Source organism: Neofelis nebulosa, chromosome 3 (genome assembly GCF_028018385.1).
Source record: "Neofelis nebulosa isolate mNeoNeb1 chromosome 3, mNeoNeb1.pri, whole genome shotgun sequence".
Lineage (NCBI taxonomy): Eukaryota > Metazoa > Chordata > Mammalia > Carnivora > Felidae > Neofelis > Neofelis nebulosa.
The window spans coordinates 111,771,301-111,797,659 of NC_080784.1; the positions used below are offsets into that span (position 1 = coordinate 111,771,301).

The 26,359-nt window shown below is 40.3% G+C and overlaps 1 protein-coding gene across 50 annotated transcripts in view; it reads right to left on the reverse strand.

Moving 5' to 3' along the window:
- ANK2 (ankyrin 2) overlaps positions 1-26,359 on the reverse strand; it is a 679,068-nt gene that overhangs the window by 166,886 nt on the left and 485,823 nt on the right. For all 50 annotated transcript variants that reach the window (XM_058721568.1, XM_058721573.1, XM_058721572.1 and 47 more), the window contains 2 exons: positions 8,793-8,891; positions 7,341-7,439 (listed from right to left, as the gene is read on the reverse strand). In XM_058721568.1, the coding sequence (XP_058577551.1) occupies positions 7,341-7,439; positions 8,793-8,891 (198 nt within the window). The remainder of the gene's footprint in view (positions 1-7,340; positions 7,440-8,792; positions 8,892-26,359) is intronic.

Below are 26,359 nucleotides of genomic sequence, written 5' to 3' on the forward strand. Positions count from 1 at the left end.
ACATTTTTGTTTTGTTTTGTGCTCTTTGTCTGGAAGGATCACTACTTTGAGGTCTTCCTAGCATCTTAGTTGCTGTGGAACGTGCACATTGTGCTATAAGATCTGAGGTAAGAAGCAAACCGCTCTGGTACTATTTTAACCATTTGCTGCCGGAGGTGCTTATCCTCCATTTTAACTCAGAAGGACAGAGAAGGATCCTCTGTATGACATTTGAACTCTATTTCTACTAAGAGAAATGTAGAGCCATCTTAGCCATTTTGTTCTTCTCCCTACAAGTCTCACCTTTCTACAATTTAGTTCCTTTAAAATACAGTAATAGTGGACACAGATAGTCTTCTGAAGTGATAAATATATAGCCATCTACTATAGATTTACATTCAATGACATTTATGTCTTACTTCATTCAAATTTCAGGACAAAATGGCAACCGGTATTCAGCCTTGCCACATCACCTGTCCCCAGATTAATGAAGATAAAGACAAATATAAATGTCGCAATTTTATTTCAAAAATAGCAAACTGCTTGATTTTATTGCAAATGAAAATATTATGTCTTTTCAGATGTGAGTGTGTATGAACAGACCAGTACTTTCAGTGTTGAAATTCTACTATAATATGAGAGAATTCCATTTTATACAAAGTTTTAAAGATGGCAATTCTCATCATTTCTTTTGGAGAAATGATCCATATCACAGAATGGAGAATTGGAAAAGCATACTTCCTTTGTTTAGCTCCAAATGCTGAGGAACGTAGATGCACTTCCACGTGTGTAATCATTCAATAAACTGATTTTCAGAGTCAAAAAGACAACATAACTGTCCCAAGTTCTTTCTCATCCCCAGTCAAATGCAAGTACATGTTCACCTTAACTTCAAAGAAAGTGTTACAATAATTTTCTTAATTAAAACAACTAAGAACCTTATTAAGAAAGAGCTATATGGGGCGCCTGGGTGGCTCAGTCACTTAAGCGTCCGACTTCAACTCAGGTCACCATTTCGCGGTCTGTGAGTTCGAGCCCCACGTCGGGCTCTGGGCTGATGGCTCAGAGCTTAGAGCCTGCTTCCGATTCTGTGTCTCCCTCTCTCTCTGCCCCTCCCCCGTTCATGCTCTGTCTCTCTCTGTCTCAAAAATAAATAAACGTTAAAAAAAAATTAAAAAAAAAAAAAGAAAGAGCTATATGTATATATTTGGAGAAAAATGCTGAAAACATAACAATTTTTTTGGATCTGTGAGTCCGGATCCTATTTTATATACTCTGTGTGTGTGTGTGTGTGTGTGTGTGTATGCATGTGTGTTTGTGCGTGTGACAGAACGGAATGTTCCATTATGAGTTTTTGTTTTAAGAGCCAGGGATGGCTCCATGGCCATATGGAAGCAATTCAGTGTAATGGGCATGCCGGCCAACTGTGTAGGCTTTCTTCCTCTTCACAGCCCAATTCAAATTATTTGTGACAATGAGTGAGGGCCAATGAAGTAAAAATTATTGGAAGCTACACCCAACAAAACATTTATCATTGCATACAGTAGGCATATGCACCCCTAAAATTCTGGGAGTGTAACTAATGGTCATGTAATCTTGCAACTGGCATTAATGGCCACGGTCTGAGAATCTAAAAGCTAATAAAATAAAGTCTAATTATGTTTGTGTTACAAATAGGAAAGTCCTCCTTTGGAATGAAATTTCCAGAATTGAAAGAACAAAGAGTAGTGACCATAAAACAAGCAAAAGGATTCAAGAAAAACAGAAGTAAATTTTCAGCAAAATATGTTGTGAAGAATACCAAATCAGAATTTCTTATTTGGACTCACTCACCACTAAAATAGGATGAAAAGAGGAAAAAAAAACTGTTTCTGGAATCCTCATAATACTAAAACACAAGAAATTCAAGAAAAAGTAGAACAATGCAAAAATTAATAAGAAAATGAATCAGAAAGACATCACCAACTATACTTCAGAAAGTATATTTAAGTCTTCCGTGTGTTAACAATTGTGTTTCATAAAAGAACACTCTAAGAGAATGAATGTCTGAGTGAAAATGTCCCAAATGTAGATAGGTGTCCCAGTGTACATGAATCCCTTTTCTTGGAAATGCCTCGCTATTATGGAATGTTTTTAGTTATTCCCAGCATCTTCACAACTAGACCCTGAGAGAATGGATGGCATTTGAGCCAGGGACCTGGCTCTTGTGGGAGGTAACTGAACTGACCTAGAAGAGGCAGATTGTAGAGAAAGCTTAAGGGAAACAGTGAACTATGTAGAGGACTATTGGAAGGGAGGTGTCCATGACAAATGGCCCTGGGCTTGTGACTCAATCACTAATATGTTATGAGACCTTAGATTTCCTTGCTTGTGCCTCAAATTTCCTTATATCCAAATGAGCGTAATCACTGCTAGTTCACATCATTGTAAAGATAAAATGAGATTAAATAATACATAAAACTATACATTAAAATTAAGAGGCTGAGTGTAAGATACTACTATGGGGTTGTAATTTTGTGGCATCTGGACTCTCCTCCAACCCACACTTAGCTCCCTGGACACACACTTCCACCTACTCCTTAAACAGACTTGTGGGAATTTCTGGCTCATCCTTTCTTCCAATGAAGTCACATTTTCTTTTCTCTCTGTTAACTATCAGGGAATTCAAACATCCCAGTCTCCATTGTATAAGGTAAAAGTCAGAAAGCTACAGTTGACCACAAGTTTCACTGTGCCCATGTTCCACAATTTCACCTAGCTTCTACTGTATAGAGATATTACCTATACCAGAATCCACTGTGCTCTTGTTTTTTTTTTTTTTCATTGTAGCCAAATAGGCATCACGCAAACCAGCTTGCTTCATAAAAACAAAAAACAAATAGATATTTCTAAAGTAACTTTATTTTATTATGAGGGTCATTTGGATTTTAATAACTTTACATGAGAAAATAAAATTAAGATTGCAAGGAAAAACACTCTTGTGTGAGGAACAAAAAGTCACATGTTATTGTGGAGAAAATTAAAGAAGGGAAATTTTGCAGGCCAGATTTTCTTGGCAGCAACAGAAAAATCTCATCGTGTTTTGAACATTTTTGCAGAGGTCTAGCATTTATAGTTCACAAAAAATACTACAGGAGAAGTTTTCACCTTAAACCTTTGCATGGATGCTGCTGCAGGAAAATCAGCTGACTTAGACCTTCACAGGGTCTGGGACAGAAGAAAAAAGAATTTTAGGAATTGTTTCCTGAGTCTGTAGCGAAGGTCTAACTGTTATGAGAGTTCTAAGAAGCAGTTTTGCCTGGGGATGAAGATTATGAGTAAGTAAATGAATCATCTTTATCTCAGTTTGTCATCGATGATGACAGAGTAAATGAAGATCAAAAGAGATAATATACACAATGCGTCAGAGATAGCTCCTGGCAGTCAATATTATTTTTTGTACTATTATTAACATCTATTGTTAAGAATGATTGGAATATGCAACGGAGCTAATTCTTATACAGGAAGAATATATGTGCATATGTTTAGCCTCCCATCATATATGTGCAAGGTATTACACCAAATCCTAAAAATACAGAGGAACGTGAGAAAAAAATGATCTGCTCCCGAGAAATGTACCACCTTGCAGAAACTGTAGATATACATAACGAAAAATAAACCTGAGATAGGCAAATATTAATGGGCAAAAGTGTTATAAGAATTTAAAGGAGCTCATCACTCTGAGAGTATTTTTTTTATTTTTTTCAAAATTTCATGTACAACATATAATTGGACCAATGGTTTAAAAGTCATATCTTTGAATCTAATAGCCGTACAGGTTACAAAAGTGATCAATAAATGCCAGTACAAATATCCAGAAAGCATTCCAGCATTACTTTGTAGGACTGTGTAGAAGATGTCCATGTGCCGAGTAAAGACTGTCAGAAAGTGCCCAGGTTTTCAGAAAGCAAGCAACCATCCTCAAGGCAAATAGCATTCCTCCAATCACTCTAGCCTGACTTCTAGCCCCATTATTCCACCAACACAGCTTGCACTGAGACCTTGATGAGATCTCCGTGCCACTGAATCCAGGAGAGCAAAGAACCAAGCCAGAGAGCCACAAGGTCTGAGCAATATTTAAAATCATATCGAGATTTTAGATGGACAACTATCTCAGTAGAGACCACACTGCTACCACTGCTGAGCACAGAAACTTAAACATCAGTGGATTGTTATTATACTGATCACATAGTTCCATTTAAAATTCTTAAATTGCTTCTGCTGGTGTTCTGGAATTCTTCATGAATTAAGGACACTACCAAAATTGGCACTGTGTCGTGTCAGGGTAAGCTTCACATGGATCTTACAGTTTATGTAGAGAGTGCAGTAAAATCCACAGGTGTATACCTCTCCATGACCTATGAGCTCCGTAAATGTTTACTGAACATTTATTCCTTGGGGCTTTTCTTAATTCGACAATAACCTTAGTGGTCCATTTCCAAAAAATTCAGAAGTTTGTCAAAAGCAAAGTACTATGCAGCTATCAATGTTCCTATACTAACAGACTATTCTGCATTTGTCTTGCATTATGTTCATAGAAAGATATGGGAGAAGGTATAATTTGAGTACAAAATTCAGAATTTATGTTGCACATTTGGTATTCCTATGCCCCTTTTCTGGTTCTCAAAAGGAAGAGACTATCTAACTACCATGAGCATGGTCCTACCCACCCATCTAGGTCCCTTGTTGTCATGGAAAAAATCTGTATCTTAATCAAGACAAGACTAATGAGAATCATGTATGAAGGACTCATATCCTCTCCCAATGGCCCTTAAAACCATGCCTTTAGGATTTGTTCACACATAGGAACAAAAAAAATCAAATAGTTTTATATAAATTCCTGTATTTTATTTTATTATTATTATTTTTTTTTTAATTTTTTTTAACGTTTATTTATTTTTGAGACAGAGAGAGACAGAGCATGAATGGGGGAGGGTCAGAGAGAGGGAGACACAGAATTGAAACAGGCTCCGGGCTCTGAGCTGTCAGCACAGGGGCCCGATGCGGGGCTCGAACTCACGGACCGCGAGATCGTGACCTGAGCCGAAGTCGGCGCTCAACCGACTGAGCCACCCAGGCGCCCCTAAATTCCTGTATTTTAATCTTAATCATTAAATTACAAAATATTTTAAGTAATAGTAATTTTTGTCTTTGGTAATGATGGCCACCTAAATTCAACATAGTAAATAATCTCACAGGGCTTATCAAGTCACTTAGGCATCTAGAAAAGCATCCTAAATTTTAATTATTAATTTTTTTCACTCCAAAACTTTCTTATAATATAAAATCAGTTTGAAGCTAGTTGTCAGGATTCCCTACAATATGAATCCTAAATTGAGCTAATTAAATACAATACAAATAAAGATTACTTTAATGATAATATAAATCTTTCTATAAAATCTGTTATATCTGGCATGATTATGACTATAAAGAATGGGCTCATTGACTCTTGAAAGCAAATTACCGATTAAGTGGTTCTGGCTTATTCTTGAAAACCTCCAAAGCATATAAATTTCCAGTAATCACAGTGTAATAACTGATACAACTTTTGACAAGCACTTATCTTGCAGTATTTGCTACCTGTCAACTTTTATGAAATCACAACGTTCAACGAGTCATTTTGAGCAAAGTAACCAAGCTCTTTTTATAGATACTAACAGCACTAACAGTTGGCATGTGAACTTCCCATTAAAAACCTCCCATGGACAATTGAACTTGACCAGGTTTTCATTTCCATGCTTCTTAAGTATACAAACTACTGACTTATGCACATAATTAAACCTGTACTTAGTGAATCTCTATAGCAGTGTTCTTAAGCCCAGTTTTCTCTTATATTCTCCAAAGCAGTGGGTCTCATAGTGTTCCTGAACTGGAAAACCTCAGCATTATGTGAGACATGTAAATTCTCAGATCCCACTCCAGAAATGAATCCGAAACTCTGGGGTTGGGCCCAGAAGCACATGCTTCAACAAGCCCTGTGGGTGATTATGATGCCAGCTAAGGTCTGGAAGCTTTGCTCTGGAGCAAAAAGATGTTCTCTTGCTATAAAGAAAAGATTTTAATCCCTTAGTTTAGAGCAGTAGATTTTGTCAAGTCCTGTGTCTCTAAGCCCAAGATGCCATTATACTTTATATGCTATATGGGAATTCTTTACAGATGGTATCAATTTAAAAAAAAAAAAATTCATGTCATGAAGATGTTATAATATGGAATATTCTCAATAAATGTTAAAATAGAGATGTGTATTGGACTTTCAAAAGAAAAATTGTGCTTTAAAAGAAAAATGCGGTTATTTAAAACAGTATGATATTAGAGAGGTGAAAATAAATAACGTCTTGTCTGTCATAATTTCAACAGAGTCTTCCCTCTAATCAAAGTCCAAGAAAAAAGGGCTGATTCTAACTTTTGCCCTGTAGTGCTATTTATACCAGTGGAGACATGTCAACATAATGAATGAATGAACAAAATAGGTAGAGATATTCCTACACAAGGCCCCTCAGAAGCAAGCCAGTGAGATTATCCCAAAGAATAGATAGACAGGAACTGGTTTATTTTGCTAATAGTCCCCGTGGCATGGCCTGTGGCATGCTAGAGAGACTAAAAACTTTAAAAGAGAGAGAGAAGAAATGGATTTAAAAGGATACACCCCTCAATTTCTACATAGATTCATAATAGATACCAAAAGGAAAGCTTTGGGCAAAGCAACATTTCTTCACGCAGAAAATGGGCATCAAGTTTATGATGTATTTTGATTATTTTTTTAATTCAAAAAAATACTTCATTTTAAGAACGCGCATTTTCTGTCCTACATAATTGTTATTACATGCATTGTAAGGCTGTGGGTCACGAATTTTCTTGTTTCCTTCAGGAGTTTTTGTAAAGTCCACATTTGGGGTGTGAGGTAATTAGTGTGATTCCCACTTCATAGCAGATCTCCTACTGGAATGCTAATCTTTTGAGAATTTTTAAAATTTAAGGAGAGAAACTACTTTTATAGCACAACATAGAACTTGCATGAATAATTCATATTTCACAGATGTCACTGTCATTCTGGGAAAAAACACTTTATATGCTTTTTTAATGCACTTAAAGAGAATGACAGACTGTGTAGTTGTCAAATTTTCAGTTATATTAAGAGGGGAATCATAATACATCAAAAAAATATCATAGCATGAGTTCATAAAATAATGTGGCTGAAATAAATAACGGAAATATTTACAGCAAATTTAACTATCCAACAGCTGGCTCAACCCATTAAATCAATTTCACAAAGCTGTTCTAATTTAAATTCATTCACACCAGAGAAAATCTGAATGCAGTACCTGAGACTGTGCATTAATATTGGCTCCTTCCTTAACAAGAACTTTGACAACTTCTGCTTGTCCGGCCAAAGATGCAATGTGAAGAGCAGTGTTCCCCTTCTGTTTTGGAGAAACAAAATAGAAAATATTAGAGGTTTCCAAATTTTGTAGACATCGAATGTACAGGCATTTTCAATTTTGCTGATTGATAACTTCAAGTGGTTAAAGTTTGTCATTCTAATCCAGAGAGTAGCCCACCTTGGAAGGGGATAAATTGTCTGCCATCAAAACACTGAGCCTCCTGTATAGTGCTTTCCTTATCCATCCTTCACAATTCTCGTGAGGTGTCGGGCCAGTCTATATTTTGACAATCATGTGTGTATGAGGTGTTAGAAATCCAGGTTAACTGGCCATATTCCTAATTTATTCCACCACTCTTTTTGTCCAACCCTGATCAGACTAAAGCCCCAGCTGGTCGCCTGAGGGCCTACAGCCTAGCCTCTCTGCATCTCTCACAACCATATTATCACACTCCAGCTCTGGGCAACAGGCTTGATTCTGACTAACTACTGTTCTTCTCCAAATTAAAATTTTACCTTCTAAAGACAAAGATTTGTCACCAGTGATGATATTTAAAAAATATATATCCGTTGTTTCTGGGGTGCCTGGATGGCTAGGTCAGTTGAGCATCTGACTCTTGATTTCAGCTCAGGTCATGATCCCAAGGTCGTGGGATTCATCCCCCCACATCAGGCTCCGAGCTGAACGTGGAGTCTGATTAAGATTCTTCCTCTCCCTCTTTTCTTCTCCCCCACTCTCTCTCTCTCCCTCAAATAAAATAAAATACTTAAATCAGTTGTTTCTGAAATGACTCCCCAACGACAAAGTTCAAATATATTTTAGTAAAAGGACTATCAATAAAAAAAAAATAGTTTCTAGTATACCAAACATCTTGTACAGTTCTTTAAAAATGAGTCCAATAGTTTTACAAACACACATTATAGTGATAAAATCTAATTTTCCCCAATAATTCAATCCATGATCCAAAATCTCTTTTCCATTACACTATAAGAGATTCCGAATATTCTCTTACCAAGTTAAATGAATACATTTAAAAAGATGTAACAACTTCATTAAAGCATGAAAATTACCTGTCCATTTCCACTGAGAAGTTTACTACATCAATATACTTTTGAAAAAATGAATTAACCTTAGGAAAATAGGTGCTGTCGTCCACACATGATTATATTAATCTAGTGTCTACATGAATCAAAGAAAAAAAGACAGAACATTTGAAACAAAGTATGCAGAATTCTCCAGTCTCATGTTTGATAAGTCTCTAAAAGAATCAACTCAAACTCTGCAAAGTTTAGTGGAAAGAGTTTCAAACGTCTGCAATGTATAACCAGACAAAATAACTTTAAATCATTTCCTCTTGTCCAAGGAAATAAATTCTACTAGCATGAACATTACCTTAGTGGCAGAATCCACAGAGGACCCTCTTCCCAGCAGCTCCTGAACCAGGCCCACATGGCCCTCCTTGGCAGCCAAATGGAGAGCGTTGAGTCCATTCTGAAAAGAGAAGCAAACAGTCCTCAGAAATTGAGTAATAGTTGTTGGTAGTATCTGATTTTTATGCAAGTATTTAACCCAGAGACTAGACAGACTCTGGTTTCTTCATTGTACTTTTTCTTTTTGCATTAGTTTGAAGCTACTAAGTTCAGAGAGACTAATTTCCAGTGTTTTTGATTTAGAGAGGGAAAGTAGTAAATATTCATTAGAGCCGTGGATTTGCCAACTTTATCTCAACAATTTGTTGACTAAGAAATATCTAAATACTTTTCTAATGAGAGAAAAAAAAAGAACAACTGTATCATTTATTGCACCAGTCACAAATAAAATTCTTTCCAGTTTCTAGAACATTGAGAGAGTTTAAATAAATCTTACTTTTTAACAAATGGGAAGGAAATCTTTTTTTTTTCATAAAAAGTGATTCAAAAGCCATAGGACAATTTCTAAGCTAACAAAACTTTGCAATAACAACATTGTACTTAAAAGACACTTAGCACTATGTCACTAATTTGTCTGTAAGTTTTTTTTTCCCAAGAATTTAAAATTTATTTTATAACTTCTGATAGAGATGAGGGAGCATAAGACAAGCTGAGGGCAAAGTACAGGCTAATAGCACTCCCTCCCACCCTCTCACCCCCAGGTGGGATATGTATGATATTCCCCAGACACTCCAGGCTGCCTAAGAACAAAAGAAGAAAAAGAAAGCAAATGGTTGACTGATACAGATCACAGTCATGCAGAACAGGAGTCTTCTTCAGTTTACAGATAACTTAGTAAACTTCAAGAAAAAGATAATCTTATCCATAACCTAATCTCCAGAAACCTATAGACTCCGTTTCCTGGAGCCCTAATATCACCCTCATCAAGATGTAAGAGGGTTTAAGTGCTTGTCATGGTGATGTGGGAAACAAAGGCAAATTAAAACTTAAATTTCCTTAGTACCTACGGCCCATTGACATGTCCTTGAGACAGGCAGAGTGACCTTCCTCCAGGAGCTTGGCTGCCTTGATAGTGACACTTGCAGGGGCAAAAGGGAATCTTAGCTTAACATTATCCTGACCCCCCCCAGGATCCTGTGAGTCTCCTTAAACACATAAAAATTCCTTTGCAAACCTCCTTTAGCTTTAACCCCCAAGTATATGTTGGCAATTATACTCCAAGCATATGGCCCCTGATATACATCTGAGGGGTCTCATGACTGAGGTTTTACTAAACAGTAATAAATGATATTTTCCTAACAACAGCTAGCCCCTCAAGGTCTTGGAAACCTTGCTTCCAAAATTCCTTAGAGATTTACACTGTCCCTAACCCCCTCCTAACCTGAAGGTATATAATCAGTCACTCTTCACAACCGCAGTGCAGCTCCTTCTGCCCACAGGTCCAGTCCCCGTGGTTTAATAAAATCACCTTTTTGCACCAAAGACGTCTTCAAGAATTCTTTCTTGGCCATAAGTTCCAAACTCCACTGTCACCCCCAAACCCCATCATTAGTGCTATAATATCTGACTCACATCTAAATTCCTAAAAAATTACCCATCATAACATTGAAAAAACTCATCGATAATTTTACCAAATATGGTATCTACATACATTATACTGACCTCCCCCAGAAATGACTTACAGTCAATCAGGAATTTTCTGATCAGTGCCCATGAGGTAATCTGTCACATGGGCCCTCTCCATTCCCCAAAGGAAGATGAGGTAATCTGCATGATAAAAACCCCTGTTCTCCCCCTAATGGAAAGTGACCTTGCCTGGAACTTTTTTTTTTTTTTTTGGGCTAATAACTTTCTTGCCCAACCCTCCTTCCTATAAAACCTTTCATTTTATACCACTCCTTGGAGCTCCCCTCTACTCGTTAGATAGGATGCTGCCTGATCCACTCATTGTTTAATAAAGTTAATTGTATTTTCAAATTTACTCTGTTGAATTTTGTTTTTTTTAACACATATAAGGAGAACCAAATACATCTACAAAATGCTCTATGGCAAATTTCCCATTACTGGTCAATGCTTATATTAATGATTCTCTTATGGGAAGCCTTCAAGCTTTTATACCTGTTTCAAAAATAAGATAATATTTATTTTTCTTCTTTGCAAAACACGGTCCTGGTTTTTCAACATTTAACTCTGAGCAGCTGATATAGTTGTACCATCAATACACGCATGTCATGGTTTCTATATATTTACTGGCATAAAATAATAAGAATTAAAGTACTTTCAAAATACGTTATTCCTAGAAAATTTAATGAATTCATCAACAATATAACAAAAGCTTGATAAAGACACTTTTATGACTCCCGTGTCCTACCAGCATGCAAATAATGATAACTATATTAACTAATACAAATGATTCAACCAAAATTATTTTCCACTCTCTTTACCAGACCAAAGTTGTTTTCTGAGTTATTCAGCACCCAGTTCCTTTGGTAACGGGAAGTGGAAGTACTTAATTTTAATAGATATAAAAACCACTTCACAAACAGTCAACTCATTCTGACATAATGAAGGACAAGCAGTATGATCTTCGGATAGGAATTTTTAAGGAGATAATTAACCTGATATTTTAGAGCCTGTAACTTTTCTGATAATTTTTTATTCTATATATATATTTCAGCATGACATTTGATTAGTTGGCCTAAGTTGTTTACTGGAAGAAATCTTTTACTCTGTATGATAAGCCATTACATAAATGTTTTTTAAGTTGGATCTGTTACTTCAGTAAGTAAGAATCAAATCTGCTGATCACTGGGAGTTGTTAGATGGCCTAGCCAACTAATATTTAAATATGAAGATTTAAATATTAAATATTTACATATTAAGATGCTTATTATAAGAAGTTGCCTTTCCTTTTTCTCAGTTTTTGTCTCTGCCTCCATCTGAAGTTTCCACCTGAGAGGTTTGAAAGGACCTCTGAGACATCTAATCCAGTGATTTGCCTAACACTCTGTCTGCCCCAGGTCTGATAAATAGTACCTACTTGATAAATATTGTTGGATGAATGAATGAATCTAAAGAGAGCATAGAGGGAATATTTTGGTAAAGTCTACATTTATAAACAATCAAACCTATGTAATATATTTGAATGGAAAAGACTGAGTAGTCCCTCAAGTTTATAAGCTTTCCATATATCAGGATTTTTATCCAAGTGGGACTAGAGATTATTGGTTTGGAGATATATTTTCCAAGTGCTTAAGGCCTACCCATAGAACAACTGGACTTATTCTGCACTGGAATTGTTATCGTCACCAGCTAGACCCTAAGACCTGACCTTCACTGCCCACTTGCTTGTACTCACCAATCTTTTTACCACATTCTTCTTTAAGTTCTTCTTTCCAGTTTATCTCTTAACTCAGGCAACTAGAAACTGAAACCACTCCTTGAGCCATGGGACTACCCTGATGAGACCTCTAGCCACCAGACCACCCAGACCAGTTTGAGTGTAACTCCCCACTTGTGCCTGCATAGGCAGGCCTCAGAGTGACTTCTAGAATGATAAACAACTGCCTTTACCTCATTATAATGTGGTAGAGCCCCTCCATAAGGAATGTGGTTAGAACCTCAAGACGAGAGAAGACAACCTGCCTATGTGCTCAAGGGCGACATTCCTCACGACTCTGGAACATAGACCGCCCATGCAGACTGCATGTTACCATATATGGGAGACAAAGGAGCAAAATTTGTACAAAAGGCACCCACCCCCACCACTGCACTTGGGGTTCAGCCTTTTGGATCCTAGCCTGCTGATCCAGTGCCGGCACAAATAAAGCTGCTTCCTGGAAAGAAAAGCCTTGGTGTCCCCACTCCGTGTGTGACTCACTGCTACATTACGTGGGGGCTTGCCCAGGAGGCAGACACAGCGTTTCACTTCCCTTGTCACTGGGGCTTGGAGCACCAGGAGAAGTGACCTTGCCTGGCACCAGTGGACCGCTTGATCCATAGGAGACTAGCCCCTCCTGTCATGCCAGGGTAAGGGCCCCGGATACACAAAGGAACCCAGCGAGGCCCAGGAACCAGCTCAGGGAGCACAGCCCATCAGACTGGTAAGAACCTGGATTCATTTTGGTATATCTGCCCCTAAGAGATAGAAGGAGAGCCTGATCACTTCCCAGAGCTGCCTGAATATTTCCATAAGGAACAAAACCAACTCTAAGGTGCTGGGCACTGGGCAGCGGATTGGAGTCACTATGTGACTGTGCATGAATGAGAAACAGCAGAAAGTTTCCAACCTGACCAATGGGCCAAAGCGAGTATTGAGTCCCCATCCACAGTTCCTTGGTGACCTCATACAGCTTAGGGTGGTGTCAGACTTCCTGGGGAGTCTGATCTGGGTCAGAGCTTGATACTGAACCCATCAAGGCTAAGAGGTGCCTGAAATATCTCTGAGAGGAGAGCAGCCGAAAGTGGACAAAGTTGGTGTGGGTCCTCTCCAAATTAGTCCCTCCCTTCCCCCTAGCCCTCTCTTGTGCATGAAAGTTGCCAGTTAGGGGGAGGAAATGGGTAGAAAGAAGAGAAAACTGACTCCCCTAGAATGTATGTTGAGGAATTTCAAAAAGGATATTCAGGACATTATGGTGTGAAATTAACTCCCAGAAAGCTCTGGACATTCTGTGAAATTGATTGGCCATCGTTTGGGGTGGGCTGGCCCTCTAAGGGCTCACTTGAGAAGGAACTAATTGGTCGAGTGTTCAGAGTCATTGTGCAGGATCCAGGCCACCCGGACCAATTTCCTTACATTGACTGTTGGCAAGACCTAGTCCTATACCGGCTGCCTTGACTAAAAGTGTGTATTGAAGAGAGCTGTAAAGTTATGATGGCTGTGGCTTCCTCCAAATGCCAACTCAAAACTGAAAAGCCCATACTGTTGGGAGGGCCCGAAGGGACCCTACTGCCATGTGCCCCACTGCCATCTGTGCCTCCAGCCATCCCAGCTGCAGAAACCCCACCAGAGCCTGCCCCTAGTCCTGAGGCCTCACTCCCCACTTCTAGCACCACCGGCCTCTCCAGATGTGGCCAGCTCTCCCGGATCACCAGTCCTAACCCCATACACCCTTCCTGGAAGGCGATAAGAATATCAGGCCAAGGGAGGCAGTCCCTCCCTGAAACAACACCGGGGAGCCCTACAGATGCCACTGAGGGAAAACTAGGGGATCCATCTATTATGATCAGGAAGGCCAGATCTGAGGAGGCCAGCATGTTTTTGTGCACCAACTCTTTACCACTACGGACCTCCTAAATTGGAAGCACCGTACTCCCTCCTATACAGAGAAGCCCCAGACTATGATTGAACTAATGCAGTCCATAATTCAAACCCAAAAACCTGCATGGATGGACTGCCACCAACTCCTCCTGACCCCCTTTGCCATGGAGGAACGTTGCCAAATTACCCAGGCAGCCCTAAAATTGTTAGAGGAGAATGCCCCACTGGGTCACTAGACACTCAGGCTTATACTCGGGCCCACTTCCCTGGGGAGGACCCCAAAGGGGACCCAAATGACTCAAGTGTAGACAGAGGGCTCACAAGGACTGAACGGTATCAAGAAGCCCTTCTAAATGGCATGAAGAAAGTGGGGGTGAAAGGCCATAAATATGAGCAAAACATCTGAAGTACTCCATGGACCCGAGGAGAGCCCAAGCCAGTTCTACGAAGCCTATGTGAGGGCTTTCGTCTCAACAGCCATTGATCTAGAGGTGCCCATTAACCAGCAGATGGTCAACGCGTCATTCGTAGGTCAGGGGACTTTGGCACAGAAGGCAGAGCTCATCGCGCTAACCTGCCTGGAGGCAGGGATATGTGTTAGTATATACACAGACTCTTAAGTATGCCTTCACCACGGGGATTTATACAAAGAGAAGGGTCTAACAAACTCAGGAGGAAAGACATAAAGTATGATAAGGAAATCCTTGAACTCTTATATACTGTGTGGGCCCCTAAACGAGTGGCTATCATGCATTGTCAGGGACATCAAAGGGGAGACACCTCGGCTGCATGGGGAAATGGTAAGACCAAGAGGCAAAGCTTGTGGTTTCCAAAGGATCAGCAGAATCAGCAGCTTTAACCGCAGCACTGTTCCCTAGTCCACTGGCAGAATGGGACCCTAATTACTCACAACTTGAAAGTACCTGGTACTGACTGAAAATGGAAGCTAACTCCCAGGTGGATGGTGGAAATTTGAAGACGGCCAAGTAGCAATCCCTGAGGCCCTGGCTCCAGCTTTTGACAAGCCGTTCCATCAGGAAATCCATATTGGCTGGACAGATCTAGAGACTACATTGAGCCGACATTTCTGTATCCCTTGACTCTTCAGCATAGCCCAAGCAGTATGCGAGCAATGTGAAACGTGTGCCCAGAATAACCCACATCAAGGACCCAAGGCCGCCTCTGGGGTGCAGAGTGTCAGGGGAGCCTCATTTGAAAGTATGATGGTGGATTTCACTGAGCTTCCCCGGGTCCAATCCTATAAATATCTGTTGGTCTTTGTGTGCACTTTCTCAGGCTGGGTGGAAGCCTTCCCTACTCGCACAGAAAAGGCACATGAAGTGGCCCGACTTCTAAAAGAAATCATTCCTCGATTTGGGATCCCTATCACTATAGGATCAGATAATGGGTCAGCGTTCGTGGCTGAGGTGGTGCAGCTGGTGGCTAAAGGGTTAAAAATCACCTGGAAGTTACACATGGCATACCGACCTCGGAGCTCTGGGAAGGTGGAACAAATGAACAGAACCCTGAAGCTGCAATTAAGTAAACTATGTCAAGAAACCCACCTACACTGGGACCAGGTGTTGCCAATCACCCTGTTAAGAATCAGATGTAGTCCCACTAAGCAGACGGGGTTCTCCCCTTATGAAATCCTTTATGGGTGCCTTCCCCCCATTATCAAGGGCATAAGAGGGGGATCTAAATGAGATAGGCAATCTAACCCTAAGGCAACAGATGCAAGCCCTTGGCTCTACCCTAACCACCTTACACCACTGGGTTAGGAAGTGATTACCTGTGAGTCTGACCAGACAGGCTCACCCCTTTAAACCAGGAGATAGGGTATGGGTGAAGGAGTGGGATGTCCAACCCCTATATCCCCTCTGGAGGATACTGTCATCTTTACTGTCATCTTGTCCACCCCTAGTTCAGTAAAGGTAGCCGAAGTGGGTCCCTGGATTCATCACAGCAGAGTGAAGCTGGCATCTCGAAACTGGGAGTGCATTCCTGAGCCATCAATGCTGTGCAAGCTGACCACACGGAAGAAGCAATCTGCGACTCCAGAGGCTCGGGGAGACTGCAGCCCTGCTTTAGTCACTCCGGAAGCTGACTAATCTACGCACGGCAGAAGCTTGAAGAATCAACGATCCGATGGAACAAATAGACTGTCCTTATTTTCTATATTTGTTTCCTTACTGTGATGCACTGTCCCCCTTGTTTCTTGCTGTTATTGTGATTCTTGCTCTACTTTTCACCATAGGATTGGCAGAGGCTGGCTGAAAGTGTGGTGAGAGGTTTCTGTTAGCACTCACCTTCCCTTTGTGGATAGGATGCTTCATTGGTATCGGTTGCTTCTAATCTGGACCCCTTCTGTAGCAATTCCTGAGGCACTGGCTCCAGCTTTTGTCAAGCAGTTCCATCAGGAAATCCATATTGGCTGAACAGATCTAAAGACTACATTGAGCCAACATTTATACATCCCTTGACTCTGAAGCATAGCCTAGATTCCTCATCACGTGACCCATGTATTTGTATAACCAGGTTAGGCCAGGGAGTCACTTGGACCTTACTATACCATACCCGTTTCTCATGCCAAGGAAAAGTCCTGCAGACACAATAAGACCACCTATTCTATCTGCCAATGGGAGAGTCAATACACTTGCTTTGACCCACAACACTCCCCCAGTGAAGATTGGTTAGAAGTCCAATCCTACCAAGAGGTGGGGCAAGGAGCTTGGTCAGCTGGACACAAATTACTAACCCAAAAGGACCAGTGTCAATGCTGTTTGACATATGTGCAGTTATAGATACTGGCCCAGAGGCATCTGTCATATGAAAAAAAGCAGGCACTTGTCATAGAGGGCCCAAGGACTCATGATATACCATACAGAGGCTTAAATGGGGAGTGGAAAAAACAACTCAATGACAAATACATTGTGAAGAAAATGGTTTATGTGCCTATACACCTGAGTTTGTATGCCCCAGCTGGAGCTGTGTTTCATGGGCTACTTGGAAAAAAGAAGGCACAATAGCATTCCTTCCTATATCAGGTTATCAGTCAACCTATAACCCTGTTAATTTTACCATCATTAACCCAGGATAATTGGCATCCAGATTCACAGGTGAGACAGAGACCCAGGGACTGTGCTATATTTCAAGAGAGTCACTACTGCTCATCCAACCACATCCCATCAAGTCTTCCACTCCTTCTGTGAAGAAATAAGAAGTAGCCACCCTCCCATTTCAGTCACAGTATAGAACTTGTTTCTAACGCTAGCAGAGACTGTAGCCCAGACTCTGAAGATCTCTTCTTGCTATATATGTGGGGAAACCAACATGGGGAATCAATGGCCATGGGAGGCTAGAGAATTAGATCCCTGTGAACCTTATAATGGAACAGAATGCCCCAGTCCTACTACCAGGGTTTGGCTCCTCAAAACCTCAATTGTTGGGAAAAACTGCCTTGCCCGGTGGGGAAGAAAGTTGACCATCTATGTTGAACGTTTAACATTAGACCAAAGATTTTATAACTCAATTTCCTAGGAAACCCAATGGTGGGAGTTTACCAGATCACCTTGAGGCAGGTCCCAACCGTTTTCTAAATTCTCTTATCTCCAAGAGGCCTAGGACAATGTCAATGCAGCCACTGAATGGTGGGGCCCAGGTGAACTATACTGGATATGTGGAAGGATAACCTAAAAAGTACTTTCCTCATGCTGGTCAGGGTCATGTGTGCTGGGAACTATTTGTCCATCTTTCTTCCTGCTCCCACTTGCCAGAGTGGAACATTTGAGAGTCCAAGTGTATGGGGACAGGGAGACTCAAAGGAAATGACGAGCCCTACCAACTGGTAACTGGAAAGATGATGAATGGCCTCCCAAGTGTGTAATCCAATATGGCCCTGCCACCTGGGCAGAGGATGGGTCCTGGGGCTACCACATTCCCATTTACATGCTACACCACATAATCGGACTGCAAGCAGTTGTAGAAATTATAAACAATGAAACTGTCAGAGCTCTTAACTCACTAGCCAAGCAGCAAACCAAAATGCACAATAGTATCTATCAGAATCGCTTGACTTTAGATTACTTGCTTGCTTCTGAGGGAGGAGTTTGTGGAAAGTTTAACTTGAGTAACTGCTGCCTACAGATAGATGATGAAGGAAAAGTCATAGAGGAGATCACAGATCGAATGAGAAAGGTTGCTCATGTCCCAGTCCAGACCTGGAAAGGTTGGGGCCCTGAAGAGTTATTAGGAGGATTTATTTTCAACTTGCAGGGGATTCCAAACCCTCATAAGTATTTTTCTCTTGACCTGGGGGGCTTGCTTAATCCTGCCTTGCCTAGCTCCCCTACTTTTACAGTCTGTCTCCAGCCTCATTGAGGTAATGGTCAAAAGGAAAGCAGCCACACATGTGATGATGTTATGGAAACATAAACCTCTAAACCAAGGTGATGTTCTTTGACCAAAAATAGGGGGTCCAAGCATCAAAGGAGAGAATGTGGTAGAGTCCTTCCATAAGGAATGTGGTGAAAACCTCAAGACAAGGGAAGGCAACCTAGCTATGTGTGTGTGCGACATTCCTCATGACTCTGTAATATAGACTGCCCATTCAGACTGTTTTTTACCATATATGGGAGACAAAGGAAAAAAATTGTACAAAAGGTGACCCCCCCCCCCCCCCCCCCCCGCCGCCAGGCTTGGGGCTCAGCCTTTTGGGTCTTAGCCCGCTGATCCCACCCTGGCATGAATAAAGCTACTTCCTGGAAAGAAAAGCCTTAGTGTCCCGACTTTGTGTGTGACTTACCCTATGATAATACTAAAATTTCCACCCAAGGAGGAGTATAAGCCTAATTTACATAACATACAATGCACATATAGGCAAGTTTCCTTAAGGTGCATAAATGGCCTTATTCCCACCTTTACATATGACAGAGCTTCCCTATCCAAATACTCATCCTAATCCTAAATAAAAGGAATCCATTCACCCTTTTGGGTTGAAAGTTATTCCTCATGACCACCTTATTTGCTGCAAATTAAGCTTACTTGGTGCAACAAGTCCACATGGTGTGTCTGTGACTCACCAAGGAGAGAACTCACAATGGTTCAGTTACATTATTTTCTTTCTAAAATCTCATGCCATATAATTCCATAAGTTCTTACATGAGGGGCAACAGTTGGCTTCTTCAAATAATAAAACCTCTTCATATATGACTTTCTGTGTTGATCCACTCTTTCTTCCTTTCTTCCACCCAACATGGGCTTGAACTCACAACCCCAAGATCAAGAGTTGCATGCTCTAACTGACTGAGATCCATTCTTTATGAAGCTGATACTTCTACTGTGTTGATCCATTCTTTATGAAGTTCCTTCCTCTCCACGACTGGAAGAATAGGGAATCATTTTATTTGCTCCTCTGCAATTCTCTTTTAGCTTTTGAAAAAAATTTCTTTTTGTCACCTTCTATATTCCATTAGAATTTTCTCACTGGATAACTTTTACTTTTTAGTGATTATTTTATGTGATGTCAACGCTTATGTAAATTAAAAGAACAGTTTAACCTGTGAATTGAAATTCCCAATCGAGAGAACATGGAAGATTTCCCACCTTAAGTTCTCCAGAGCCCTTTAACCACCCCAAATTGATCAAATTAAAAAAGGACTTGAACTACCTCCATTTTGACTTTAGTCTGTACTTTCTGATTCTTTCCAGCTTATCTTTTAACTCAGGCAAAAGTTTCGGTGGGCAAAGCATCCAGTGATGGGAACCAAAACCACCCCTCAAGCAATACAACTGCCATGACCTGACGCCAGAGAGATCCAAAGAAAAGGACAGAAAACATGATTGACCCCAAGACAACGATGGACCTGAACTACATTGTTCATCTACACGCATCCACCAACTTCTGTCCCATATTTTCCTGGTATAAACCTGGAAGTATTTTCAGCACTTTGGAGACAGTCATTGAGACATTAGTCCCCTGTCTTTCCAGTTCTGGCCTCACTGAAATAAATTCCTTTCTTGTTTCACCATCACTCAGCTCTCTGTCTTTGGATTTTATTGGAGGCAAGTGGTGAAACCTGGTCTATTTGGGACCCCAGAGCCAGGTGCTCTTATACTCCTGCATCCCAGTTACAAAGTTTTCCTGGACTAAGCCCATGGCTCTGAGCTGTAATCAGTTGAAGAAGGAGGAGGACAGGGAAGAGAAAAATAAAGCATCTCCTCAATATTCTCAGTATTGCCAGTGATTTCTCTTTTAGTTCTTTATTAATTTTAATATTAATTTAATATTTTAATTTAATTTAATTTAATTTAATTTAATTTAATATTTCTTAGAATCATGTCTTCCTATACTGTCATGGAAATGTTTTACTATGCAAGTCAACAAATAATATGTATCAGGGTTCCCCTCCCTCCCACTCCAGAGAGCCAGTTGTTAAACATTTACCAGCAATATCACTGCATGCCAAAGTCAGATGGCTTGACAGCAGTTTATATCTAAAATATGTGAACTGGAGGGGTGCTGGGTGGCTCAGTTCATTGAGTGTCTAACTTCAGCTCATGTCATGATCTCGTGGTTCATGAGTTTGAGACCCACATCAGGCTTGCTGCTGTCAGCACAGAGCCTGCTTCAGATCCTCTGTTCCCCTCTCTTTCTGCCCCTCCCACACTTGTTCTCTCTCTCTCTCTCTCTCTCTCTCTCTCTCTCTCTTAAATGACATATAAAAAAATAAATAAATAATGTGAACTGAAAAAATGGCTCCCCAATGGTCAATATCTCTAAGGTACAATGGCCTGAATCTGGTCTTCATTTATGTCTAAAATTCTACAATATGGGATATATCTACAGGTAATCTTGTTTACAAGCTTTATAAAGAGTCAAGTATTATTAACTGTTGAGGGACCACAAGGCAAGCTGAGGGCCAAGCACAAACTAGCACATCCCCCACCCAGGTGGGATATGTGTGACATTCCTCAGGCACTCCTGGCTACCCAAGAACAAAGAAAAGGACAGAAAACAAATGGTTAAACTGATAGTCTCCATCAGCTTACAAGTATCTTAGTAATATTAAAAGAAAAGGGCAACCCTATCAATAGCCTAATCTCCAGGAACTCCCTACTGTCTTTTTTTTTTTTTTTTAATGTTTATTTATTTTTGACAGAGAGAGAGACAGAGCATGAGCAGGGTAGGGCAGAGAGAGAGAGGGAGACACAGAATCCGAAGCAGGCTCCAGGCTCTGAGCTGTCAGCACAGAGCCCAACAAGGGGCTTGAACTCACAGACCACAAGATCATGGCCTGAGCCAAAGTCAGATGCTCAACCAACTGAGCCACCCAGGCGCCCCAGGAACTCCCTACTGTCTTAAGGGTAATGCTTTGCTAGAGGGAAAAACAACCTTAGCTTCACTATAGCTAGACCTCCAGTTATCTGTGACCTCTTTAGCATATGGAAATCCCTTTAAGAAACTTCCTCCTGACCTTACCTCCCCCAACCCCACAGTGTATAAGCAGTCACCCTTCACAACCCCAGTGCAGCTCTTTCTGCTCAAGGGTCCTATTCCCCTGCTTTGATAAAATCACCCTTTTTGCACCAAAGATATCTTCAAGAATTCTTTCTTTGACATAGGCTCCCAACCACCACCACCACTCCAAAACCTCATTGTTAACTAATCATCAACCTTTTATCGCTTAAAATGGGTGGTGTAGACTGGCTTGAAAGTGACTTCAACAGTGGCATTCTGAATATAACTTTCTATTAATTTAAAATAGAAAAGTTTGAGAATTAAGATGTTTAAAAAGGTATCAAATTTTCTTCAGTTCCATGAGTGGCCAATTCTCTGATGTTTAAAGGATTTATAATACTCTTCTCAATTTCCCCTCTGGGAGATCTTTCTCCTTGAACTCTATAGTACCACCTCAGCCGAAAGCTATAACTTATGGTAGCCCAGACCATTAGAACACAGTTTCTATTTTTGTGTTTTAATAAATGTTGGGAAAACATTTTATAAAAAAATTGACAAGGCTAATAAGACACTATCTCAAATATAATATAGCTGACACCGTCTAAAAACTTATAAAGTTCAAATATATATTTATTTTATTTTTTTACGTTTATTTATTTTGAGAGAGTGCACTTGTGCACGTGTGAGCAGAGAGAGAGGCAGAGAGAGAGGGAGAGAGAGAAAACCCCAAGCAGGCTTTGTTCTGTCAGCACAGAGCCCATTGTAGAGCTCAAACTCTCAAACTGAGATCATGACCTGAGTAGAAACCAAGAGTCCGGAGGCTTAACCGACTAAGCCACTCAGGCGCCTTTAAATATATATTTAAATTAAATATATCCAGAAGTTATCTTAAAGAAGACTCCAATGCCAAACTATTTACCTTAGTTTACTCCAGTTTTCTTTTCACCATTTCAAAATGTAGCTGACCTCATTTTCACAAAATAAACAAAACATTTAAATCCACAGGACAAGATAAAACATGTCCTCAGTAATCGGTTAGCTTTCTTCTTTATTGATTACAAAGCTGAGGCTCTAATTTATAAGAATTTTCTAAGGAAAAGCACCCTTTTTGGAAGCACAGAGATCCTACTACAAATCACTGAAATTTAGTTGCATTTTATTGAAAACATCATGAAGAATGTGATTAAAATTTCTATATGAGGGAATAATTTGTAAACCCTATATAAACTATAAATTGAATTCAGGATATACATGGGTCTTTAAGATTTCTGTAATACTAACTCTACTGAAACTAGAGTTGATATAAAGACAGATGATGGGTGTCATTCTAGTTATAAATGCTATAAATTTTTAATCTGCCTTCTTTTAAAATGCAATCAAATTGGGACAATCACATTATTGTTATCCTATTGAATTAGCCTAGGAATCAGAAGACAAGCAACTTTCTGCTTAATGTTTTGTTTCTGGAATTTCTAACCAAAAATAGGTTTAATTAGCAATTGAATACGCTGGGTAATTGTTATTAGAAAAAGCAGCTCAGCATCAATAGACTTAAAAGAAAAAAGTTTTATCTGGCGAATATGAGCTAACATATAAATTAATCACGTTTAAATGAAAAGTGATAAATAATCCCATCTAATAGTACAACTCGGCTAACTCCTAGAGAATATGTTTTGCAGTCAACCCATTTTGGTGAGTCCCTGAGGTCATGTTTCTAAAATTCAGATTTCCCACTGGAGCCACACTGACACACTTTGGCTTACCATGGTCAGTTAGTAATATTGGCCTACATTTCAAAGGACGGTATGTTGTTGTTAGGTATTCTTCACTTTGCCAAGTGAGGGAATGAGGAGGTGGACATGCCCAACTAGTCAGATCTTTTATATTTGAGTGCAAACACAGGGCAGGTTCTAGAACTTTCCCAATAGTGCTTCCCACACATAAAGTGTTTGAGGCACATAACCAAAACATGAAATATTGTCAGTTTCTGTATTTATTAGAACACTCACCATGAGCTTACTGGGTTCTGGCCAAAGAGTCTTCTGAAACAATTCATATTTAACAGAAACAATAACTACTCATTCTCTTAAATTAATATCAGGTTAGACGTTCAGTTAGATCACCAGGAAACAATGTACCTGGAGTATGTTATCTGTATTCCCTACAGAAATGGCTTCACTGAATTATAAAATATTACTACATATTTGGCTTATATGTCAAGTGAATATAAGAAATGTCCATTTGAACAATATTTATATCCTTGTGTTTGTTTTATATGGATTTTCTGGATTAACTATTGTTGAATTTAATAACAGGGAAAAGTTTAGTAATAGGAAAACCCTCTATGCTTCTTTTTACTAAACTTTAATTTAGGAAAACAGCATAAATCCATATGTTTGTCTTTTTCACTAGTTTCCAGGAAACACAAAATAAATTCAGTATTCATCAGAATTAATTACCACAAGTTCTCTATTCCTCTTTTTACTTGGTTTTGCTTTTATCTTGTTTCATTTTTTTTTTTTAATTTTTTTTTTCAACGTTTTTTAATTTATTTTTGGGACAGAGAGAGACATAGCATGAACGGGGGAGGGGCAGAGAGAGAGGGAGACACAGAATCGTAAACAGGCTCCAGGCTCCGAGCCATCAGCCCAGAGCCTGACGCGGGGCTCGAACTCACGGACCGCGAGATCGTGACCTGGCTGAAGTCGGACGCTTAACCGACTGGGCCACCCAGGCGCCCCTATCTTGTTTCATTTTTAATGACGTCAGAATGACAGTACATGGGAGTGTATGTATGTACATGTAGTGCCACCAAAACTTTATAAAGTTTTTTCACATCTTGGGGCGCCTGAGTGGCTCATTCGGTTAAGCGTCCGACATGATCTCACGGTTCGTGGGTTTGAGCCCCGTGTGGGGCTCTAGGCTGACGGCTCAGAGCCTGGAGCCTGCTTCAGATTCTGTGTCTCCCTCTGTCTGCCCCACCCCCGCTTGCACTCTGTCTCTCTCATTATCTCAAAAATAAACATTAAAAAAAATTTTTTTTTTAATTTTTCACATCTTTTGTATCTTACAACAGCACTATGCCAAGTGCTTTCACTGAGCTTGATGTATTCCCTACCTCACAAGATTTATGGACAGCGAGGATACTTTGATTAACACGGTTGCTGATTCCAATTAGCTACTCAGTGGCTCAACATACTGACCAACACTTTGGAAAAAAACTTAGAAGAAAATGTAAAATCATTTAAAAATCGAAAACAAAAGTACAAGAGGAAAATCTAAGAATAAATTAAACCTGAGAAATAGTAGCCTAAAAGCTGAATTGATATCCTCAGCATGCTTGCGAATAAAAGGTGTTGGTGTTATAATTCTACTGAAGCAAATCTGGAGGAAAACAGATAAATACACAGTAAAAAAAAAAAAAAAAAAAAAAAAGTATGAGACATTGGAAGAGCATTTATTGTCATTCATTGGAAATCTTTCCTTTTAAGGTTGTTAAAAGGTTAAATGTTTCTCATTTGTACACACCTGACTGAATGTGTTTCCTTTTTCTTTCTTCCCTTCCTTTTTTCTTCCTTCCTTCCTTTCTTTCTTTTCTCTTTCTTTCTTCCTCCCTTCCTTCCTTCCTTCTCTCTTTCCCTTCCTTCCTTTCCTTTCCTTTCTTTCCTTCCTCCCTTCCTTCCTCCCTTCCTTCCTTCCTTCCTTCCTTCCTTCCTTCCTTCCTTCCTTCCTTTTTTAAGACAGTGTGATCAACTGCAGAAATAATAACATGCTATTGGGAATAAGAAATGCAAACTGGTCCTTGCTCTGCTGCAAACCAGATGTGTGACTTTGGGCAAATCACTTAGCCTCTTTGTCCTATAATGGTCTTATCTATAAAAATGATGATAATGAGAATAATGAAAACTCAATGACAATGATAAAGAAATAAAACTTTATGAGCACCAGTTGTGTGTCATTGTTTTAGACTTTATTTTTAATGAATGTAAATTTATTGAAACTGGTTTGGGGGAGGATGTGTGGGTGAATTGTTGAGGGTTTTCCAAAGAGAACTGTGGGAACGAGTCAGCCCCCCAGGAGGGAGGGGGTAGGTGCCTGGCCACAGACCCCATCTTAGGTCTGATTTCTTCTTCTGCTTCTTGCACCACATCCAGCTACTGGTCCTTCCACCCTTGATGGGGGAGGTGTGTGGGTTAGGGGGGCACAAGCTCACCTACTTCCCATTCATCTCAGGCTTGGCATGCATATAGTCTGTGCATGATGGCTGGGGTCGTTAAGAGCTGACCAACCCTTGGTCTTGCCTAAGACTTGTCGCAGATCACCTTAGCCATAAAAAAGGATGGGAAACAGCTGAAGGTGTATGCAAGATATCATGGTTCACCTCACTGCCCACATCCCCACAGAAGATGTGGAAGTCATCTGCATCCCACTCCAGCAGGCTGGGGGACTCCTAGGTGTTAAACGAATGCTGCGTTTCAATTCCTCTGGCTCTCCTTCCTTTTCGTCCTTATCCAGGGCCTCTGGGACCTCCAAAGTCATAAGGTCAAGGCAAAGCGGCCGGGTCCCTAGACTCAGGGACAAAAGTCCAGATATGCACTGTGCGAACCGACTTCCAATGGGAGGGGCTGGGGCTAGAGCTCAGGCAAAGGCAGGGAGAGGGCCGCTCTGGTTGGCTGAGACCAGTGACTGCAACACCAGCTGGGGTGCCTCCTGCTCCACAGCCACCAATGCACTAGTCTTGTCTAGCCCATCCGCTGCTGCCACTACCTCTTCCTTCTCTTTCAGGCCAATGCCAGGCCTAAGCCCAGTT